This window comes from Sander lucioperca, chromosome 13 (assembly GCF_008315115.2).
Source record: "Sander lucioperca isolate FBNREF2018 chromosome 13, SLUC_FBN_1.2, whole genome shotgun sequence".
Lineage (NCBI taxonomy): Eukaryota > Metazoa > Chordata > Actinopteri > Perciformes > Percidae > Sander > Sander lucioperca.
In genome coordinates, this window is record NC_050185.1 from 1556338 (window position 1) to 1565000 (window position 8663).

General features: G+C 40.5%; 1 protein-coding gene across 5 annotated transcripts in view; it reads left to right on the forward strand.

Moving 5' to 3' along the window:
- ntm (neurotrimin) overlaps positions 1-8663 on the forward strand; it is a 519740-nt gene that overhangs the window by 490226 nt on the left and 20851 nt on the right. For all 5 annotated transcript variants that reach the window (XM_031310844.2, XM_031310847.2, XM_031310843.2 and 2 more), the window contains one exon: positions 3614-3739. In XM_031310844.2, coding sequence (XP_031166704.1) covers positions 3614-3739 — 126 coding nt within the window. The remainder of the gene's footprint in view (positions 1-3613; positions 3740-8663) is intronic.

The following is an 8663-nucleotide window of genomic DNA, read 5'->3' on the forward strand; positions in this document are numbered from 1 at the left end:
CTTAGGCCTTTCTCTTAAAACCAAGAGCACCATCTAGTGGGCTCAGGAAATAAACACACTGCTTCACGAAACTTCATTTGGCCATCACTAGTAGACATAGCGTCCCCTAATGGTCAAGCCGACACTTACTAGTGTCTACAACTGGGAGCACGCACTGAGAGCGCAGTCACAGCCTGTGCGTGTGTGTTTTTTATCTGTAATAAAAGAGCCTAAAGGACATAAACTGACTTTGAAATAGTTATTTTGTCAAGTCATACTATCTACAAAAATAGATAAAAATGAATAACTTCATTGTTTCAAGAAATGCCATATTTGCGAGTGCTGAGGCTGTTTCGGCAGCGGGTAAATATTACCCGCTCTGCGGTTTTAGGACTAAATGGAATGCTGGCCTTTCTAGTGTTAGCTACAGAATGCTCCACTACAATATGTTCATCACATAGTGATGGCCAAATGAAGCCTCATAAAGCTTTGTGAACCATTTTCTTAATTTTTTTAGCCCACTAGATGGCGCGCTCTGTTCAACAAAGGGTTAAAAGCACACTGCGTTGACATTCCTTGAGCCTTTTACTTTAAACCAAGAGCGCCATCTAGTGGGCTCAGAAAATAAAGGAAATGGTTCACAATGCTTTATGAGGCTTCATCTGGCCATCACTACCTGCTAGTCTCTACCAAGCCCCCAGGAAGAGCTCCATGTCTTAAAGCCACCATGGGCTTAGCGGATAATGGTGGAACTGCACCCCATAGCCCAGAAAGACTTTTCCCATAGACTTTGCATGGTGAAAGAAACTTCCACATTTCAACGGATAACTTTTTTGGGGGTACATCAACTTACCAGCCCGAACACTTAAAGGGTCCTTGTTTAAAACATTCTGTTTTTAATTTTTTTAACATTCACTAGTAGCCGAATCCAGAGTTGTTAAACTAGGCATGATGAACGTGCATAATGGACGCAAGACTGCACTGCGCATGCTCATATGATTTGTTCTCCCAAGGTCCTGTAGCTGTAATAATGGATAATGCTAACGCTAATGGTTGTAATTCACCATGTGTTCTATTAATATATCCATGGTATGTATGCTGTAAAGCCTGTAACGTGGATGAGAGATGAAGCCATGGATGTTATTAAGAGAAGCTCTGTTCACCAAACTGCACACTGCACTCACTGCACAGTAACTCGCACAACATAATAATTACATCTCCGTGGTTGTCAAAATACATCATGGGAATGAATGGGGCTTCCCGCCGAACGCTGTATCCAGTTCTCTTAATACATTCATGGTCTCTACCTGTGTCTGTCTGCTGTTAGTAGCTGAGCAGGTAGTGTGCATTGGGAACTTAATAGTTATTCACCCCTGAAGATAATACAGTAATTGTGCAATATGTTTACTACTTAGCAAAGTTACTGTAGATAAATTCATAGCTTGGTCAGTGGTGTGTGCTCTGTTCGGAGTGCCTCTACCACCCCCTTGTGACCCCAGGCTACAATAAACCCTAACCTGCATAACTGCATGTGGTACAGTAGCCCCTTGGTACAGGAGCCCCTTTTCTTTACCTCTGACCCTTAGAAAGTCCTGCGCAAGCCCCTGAGCTTCTTAGTAGATTGTTATGAATGACAAGAACTGCTGGCTAACCAGTTTCATGGACTTAAGGCAAGAAAGAGCATATCTCGCTCTCTGTTTGTTGGATTCAAAGCTCAGCAACAAAAAGCTTTACTTGGCCATAGGGAATTAAACATGTCTGACACAAAGCAGAGTGAATTAAACATGCAATGATAACATTTGCATATTGTTTTATTGATTTGTCAGATATTGACTTCATGCTGTTTGAAATAAATCTGTTTTGTTGTAGGGTATACCTCATATATTTATGTTAAAAAAGCAATTGCTCTGGTGAATTGTGCTTAATATTCATTGCATTATTCATTAGAAAACTGTTGTCATTGGAGTAAGGAATGGGGATCGTCTCATAAATAAATGTGACTGACACTTCTTCCTGTACCTTGCGCGATCATGGACGCCTGGCCAATCGTATCGCGTGAATGCTATTGAAGGGCGGGTCTTGCCTAGAACTGCAGTGGGTTCCATAATAACGCGTATTGCCTTTACACCAGCTTTTTGTCTTTCTTGTAATTGAAAAAATCTAGCCTGACATTGCCAGAACAAATTAGCAAATTAGGAATAGTCTGGAACCGAAAAGAGATACAACAAAAATATTTATTAATTTAATGATTAAATAAGGTAGTGTCTCCAAACTTACCTCAATTATAACTTGTCTTCTGCTAGTTACTTACTTTTAAAAAATAAGCATATGCCTATTTTTGAAAATATGTTTGAATCTCTTTTTGGTGTTGTAGTTTGTAGACTAAAGCCCAAAGCACTCGTCTTCCCGTCTCAACACCAGGACTAAACAGAGCTGAATTAACACAACTTTTATGCATTTCTTTCACATCTACTGCAGTCAGATTCACTGGGTTCACTCTGAAGGAATCACTTCACATGGGTAGGCACTGGTAATGACATTTCGAACATGTTAAGAGGCTAAAAGCACGTTTAAAACTTGCCTGGTTTCAGCCTACTGGGTGCAAACTGTAGCAGGAGGATAACACGGTGTAGGTAACACCGTTTATTTTTGTTTTTCTCGCTACTGACAGCACTCCAAATTTACAAACAACAGAGCTATGTGTTGAAATCGACTGGAATTCTCCTTTAATTTATTCCCTGTTTCCTTGTTGTTTACCGTCTCATGTTTCTGTATTCCCTGTGTTTTACCATGTGTGTATGTTTTATGCTTCAGTTTCCTGTTTTACTTTGTAGTGTGTGTTTCTCCTGTGTCATGTCTTGTTTTACTTCCTGCCTTGTGTTTTCCCGCCTCTGTGATTGTCTGCCCCACCCTGATGTGTTCCACCTGTTCATCAGCCCTCATGTCACCTGTCCCTTGTTTTACCCTTGTTACCTTGTGTATTTAGTCTCTGTGCTTTGTCTGTTGTCCGATCGTTGTCGTAACATGTGTCATTTCCTGAGTTTTTCCTGGATTTTGCTCTTCTTAGTTTTCAGTATATTGATTTTTGTTTGGATCTCGGTTGCCAGTTTCTACTGCCTGCTTTAGGAAACCTTTCCTTTGTTGGATCTGTTTTATTTAAATTAAGCTTCAAGACCTACACACTGCCTCCTCGTCTCAACCTTCCGTATTATGGGTCCAAGCCTGCACATTCCCTGACAAATGTGGGGTGAAACAAATTATCCATGCATGATTATAATCAGATGCAATGTCAGCAATGATTACAAATTAATTAACATCCCAAAATAGTACTAATAGCAGTTAAATGTCTGGTTTACCACTCAGTGTAGTTTATTTATTTTTATTTTTTTCCAATGGTTTAATATTAATTGTACTTTGCCATTCTTCCATTAAACTATTTTTATTTGAAAGCAGCATTTCAGTCATAGCTTGCAGACTTTACAGGTTTACTCCGGTTATGTATATACACTTCCTTGAAGTTACAGTAGAGCAACTTGGAGGAAAAATGTCTTAAAAAACAATAAAAAGCACAAATTGATGTCTAAAATTGTTCTCCTTTATTTCCCTTTACCCATTTTTTCCTTTGCTTTCACAGTGCCACCAGAAATCATCAACCTGTCAAAAGATATTGTGGTAAATGAAGGCTCCAATGTCACCCTGATGTGCCAAGCCAGCGGTAAACCAGAGCCTTCCATCAGCTGGAAACTCATCTCCTCCTCAGGTAGTCCAGGTTAGTCCAGTGAATAAGTATAGTACTTGCTCGCAGGTTTCTCTATAGAGCTCTCCCTACAGCTTCGGAATAGATATTTGGCAACACTGTTGTAAAAACTTGTTGGCGACTCTCCCCCCTCCCATCTTCTCCCTGTGGTCATGTGCATTTGTTTTCATAGAAGCCGGCGAACGCACGGAGCCATGTCCGCTGAGGTAGACGGCTAGTAAGCTATCTAGTAAGCCCGTAACAGACAGCGATCATAATAAAAACTTTTACAGACAATAGCAAACATCCTGAGGTCACAATAACAAGAAATACAATGATTAAACAGAGTTTTCCCAAAGTGCAACAGCAAGAACGCCAGGTCAGCATCAGATTTGCAGGCTTCTGTTTGTCTCAGTTCTCGCCATTCTGAAAACACAGGTCCTATGTTTACTTGTGTCTGACTCCTCGCTCGGTCAGTCTGCCGTCTCTGTTCCTCCGACACTGCTTTCCCAGCTTTCTGCTTCTTTTTTGCCGGCTCAGCCATGACGATAGTGTGAAAAACTCCATCGCTACCTTGTTCTTATAGCTAGCTGGTTCCTGGATGTGTGCAGTGCCGTAAAGCAATTAATTACATGGCGAGACCTGATATCACGCGATACTTCCTGACGCTGAGGGTGGTTTTTCCGCTCACAGACGCGAGACGACCACCATTCAACCCGAAAAAAGGCATATAACCATTCCAATGACTCCGAAGCTGTTCAGTTAAGGTAAATTAAGCTAAAAAAACTGCATAGTTCCCCTTTAAACAAATCACTTGTTGTGCTTCCTACTTCATTTTCCTCACTGTCCTTGTCGCTGCCTGTCTCTCTTCCACTCAGCCCTCTCTGTTTATCGCCCCATCTCTGACTTTGTTTGACCCCTGGTAGATTTCTCGCTTCACTTGTTACCCATCATTACCTGTTTCCAGATCCTCATTACAACGTAATTGTTCACAGGAAAGCAAACTGACCCTGTTGTTATTGGACTAATTAATTAGGATAATAGGATAGATGTAAATGTTCTGGAGGCACTTTGAATGACAGGATTAATGCAGTGAGCATTAACACAGTGTGGAGCGTTATGCATTCTTAGGCACGCCATGGCAAGTATGTCCAAAATCAGGATAGTTCCATTGTGCATGCTCAATGGCATTCATGCCATTATTCTTTTCCGAAGAATAAAGGAAACCAAATGCTATTTCTGTATCCCAGTGTGTCCATGCTTCACTTAATCAGGAAAGATGTTTGTATTCATAATGAGTTACATTTAAAAAACAGAGCTTTTGTGCTTTCATCTGTGCTGTCCATTGTGTTGAAGCTGGGATCCGGGAATTGAAATGTTAATATGACAGAAGTGTGACTGACCTGTCTGTACGCAGATAAGCAGGGAGAGGGGACATTGATTGGCTCCTTTTTGTGAAATGTGACATGCTTGTGCATACGTTATCACACATGCTGTGTAGAACAGACGGCCGTAGGACTTCTTTGTTTCCTTTCTTTTGTTTTAAGGAGAGAAGGCAGTTGCCTGCTACCAGTCACACTCTTTGGGTCAAATGGTAAAAAGTCTGGGGATTTTGATGTCTGATGGTGTTGTATCTTCTTGTTGACTCTAGCACATGAGCATCTGCATTTATGTTTCCATGTTTTTGTAGATTGTAAATTCTTGGTGTTAAATTGCAATTGGTGCAATTTAAAGACATTGCACACTCTGGTTTGAGTGACATACAGTTTCTTGCAACCAATACCTTTATGTTTAATGAGGCAGTGTTGGAGCACATTGTTCAGCTGTCTGTCTGGTTTCTAGACTGCTGCTGTATGCCTAGCATACTGAGTTCTTGCAGGATACAAATATATAGCAGCAGAATCTTAACCACTACACATTTGTTAAGGACAAGGAATATTGCGGTATAAACACCACTACTGTTAAAGCAACATTAGAAGCAGAATTTTCCATTACATTACATTACATTGATAAGACAATGTAATGTAATGGACAATTCCACTTCCAACCTGTAGGGGGACCGAAGTGGGAAAAGTTCTCTAGTGTTGCTTTAAAGCTATAGTTCAAAACGTATACATATAAATGAACGTTTGTTACATCCAAGTCCTTGCCAAAGTTTACACAATACTGAGTGATATTCTCGCTCCCAACTCGACAACATACTGACGGACCCCTTGTCGTCCCGTTGTAACGACTTAGTTAGGGTTAGGAAAAAACTTGTGGGTTGGGTGTAAAGGGTGTAAAGGTGCATTTAAGTGACACACAGGACAAGAACGGGATACAAATACCAACAAAGAAAGACATCTGGCCAAAAAGAGTGTCATCCAGCTGAATTTCCGGCAGCAATCCCGGAATCCCGGAAGTGGAACGTCGTGTATATACACTAATTATTACTATTTTAACAGAAATTGTCCATATGTGATTCACAGTTGTATTGTTACATTTTGAATTGCATTATGGGACCTTTATCTGTGCTCCGACAACTTTTGGCAGCCTTGGAGGTGAAAGTGACACAATTGTATCCGTCTGGATTACAGCCGTAAATGATTGGATTAGCGTGCTTCAAAAAAGCATAAAGGGCCAAACGCCAAAAGGGTAAAAATGTGTCAAAAAAAGCTTAAAATTCATTAAAGAACAGATTCATTTTAGAAGTTTACTAACTGAGCAGCTTTTTATGGGAGATTTTTACACCCGCAATCTACCTGTATTACACAATACCTTTATGGGGGGAGGGGAGAGGGGGTGTTTACAGCAACGCAGCGTTATTATGAATCCCACTGCTTTTCTTAACGTCGACAGTGTTTGTGTAATTACTCTTACTGCCAGAGGGGGGAGACAAATGTTCTGCACTTCAGCTTTAAAATGACGGACTAGACTGAGCTTCATTTCCTAAAATCCTCTTTAGACTAAAATAATCTTAGTCCATGGAGTTGCAATGGGACTGACACTATCGTCTCGGCCTTACCATGCTTTGATCTGCACACACTCTCTGAAGACCTACTTACCAGTAACACTCACCAAGAAAGATGGAATATCAGTCTTTGACATTTGTGTAAACTGAATGTTATCAAGTATTTCTAACTTACTTATTTCTACTAACTGTGTTACAGTGTGGATAACAACAGCTGCTTTTGAACTAGGCTCAGAAGAGGATGAAAGAAAAGACGTGAGAGTGAAGGCATCATTACATTTTGGTATTTCTGTGTGGTGGGGAAAACTTGTACAAAATCAAAGACTGTGTCTGCCTAACACTGTAGCTTCACATAAGAAAATCCAGACAAATCTAACATTTGGACTGAAGTGTCTAACTGGCACTACTACAGTACAGTAACTGCCTTCATTCAAAAAAAAGTATTAAGGACAAAGGATAGGTCATTTTTGCTACTATGTCTAACTACAATACATTGGCTAAATAATGGACAAACTGACTGACTGTTGCAGATGAGAGCTGAAGGGATGCAGCCTTTTACCCTGACTTTGAATGCCATTCAAAACATTCAAACTTTTGGCCTTCAAAGATGATTGAACGACAGGTCTTAAAAACTTGTTTCAAGTCAATTTCATTTATATAGCCCAATATCCTTAATTTGCCTCAAGGGGCTTTACAGCGTATAACACCCACTGTCATATGCTGAGGGACCATCGATTCAGATAAGGAAAAAGCCCTTTAATAAGCTGTGGCTGTCACACAACTGCCTTCATTTGAATGAAGATAAAACTGAGTATATTATCTAAAGTACTTCTCATTAGCAAGGCACAGATGACGTCATTTCCCATCGTTTCAGACTTTTTTTGGCCTAAAAAAGATCCTTTGATCCCAAAGCTTGTTTTGGTCCAATTGTTCTCTCCGTCCATCTTCATTATATGGGACTAGGCATCATGTCCAGTGCAAGTGACACTTAAATGACAGTTGAATGGCTAGATGAAATTCAAACTCTTTTTTTTTATTTTTATCTCAGTGTTCGGGTGTTATAGCTGAGCGTGTACGAAAGTAAAAAATAGTGCCTAATTAGAAAAAGCTGCTCATTCGTTTTCATTCTATTGAACAGCCAATCAATAGCCTGTGAAAGCAACGTAGAATGTGCATTCCACACTTGTGCACCTAAAAAAGGTTTTACAGGAGAGATAGCAGTCTTCTCAGCCTTTTGTAATTATTACTCTTATTTGGACAAATAGTGAATGAGTGAGTTAAGCAGAGGAGAGAACGGTCTGACACAACCGGCTGCTGGGCCACGGGGGGGCGATACGTGTTTCCGAGGTATGGGACTGATCCCAGCTATCTCTGGGAACCATTGCTGTGAAATCTCATTAACTGGATCCAACAGCTGGTTTCATTGCCGCTATAACTTCCTGGCTCTGCTCTGAAAAACAGAGCTGTTTTCTTTTCAGACCTCCTAAAGGTGCAATCCATTATAATTGGCTATAAATACATTTTGATGTAGGAGATTGAGGAAGCTGAGTCATCCATTGGCCAAATTAGTTTTACTTGACCATGCTGGGCTAAAAACCTATTGTGTGTATATATATCTTTATAGGAGTGTGCATGCTCTCCCGGTGCCTGTGTGGGTTTTCTCCAGGTGCTCCAGTTTCCTTCCACAGTACAAAGACATGCGGGTTAGTTTAATTTGAAACCTCTGGATTAGGGCTGAACGATGAATCGTTTTCAAATCGAAATCGCGATTTGAAAGAATGCGATTAGCTAATCGTGAAGACCGCGATTTGAAAGAATGCGATTAGCTAATCGTGAAGACCGCGATTAATCGAAGGTGCAATATTGAGTTGAATGTTTGGTGTAACATTTGGTTGAAGGTCCCATGGCATGAAGATTTCACTTTATGAGGTTTTTTAACATTAAAATGAGTTCCCCCAGCCTGCCTATGGTCCCCCAGTGACTAGAAATGGTGATAGG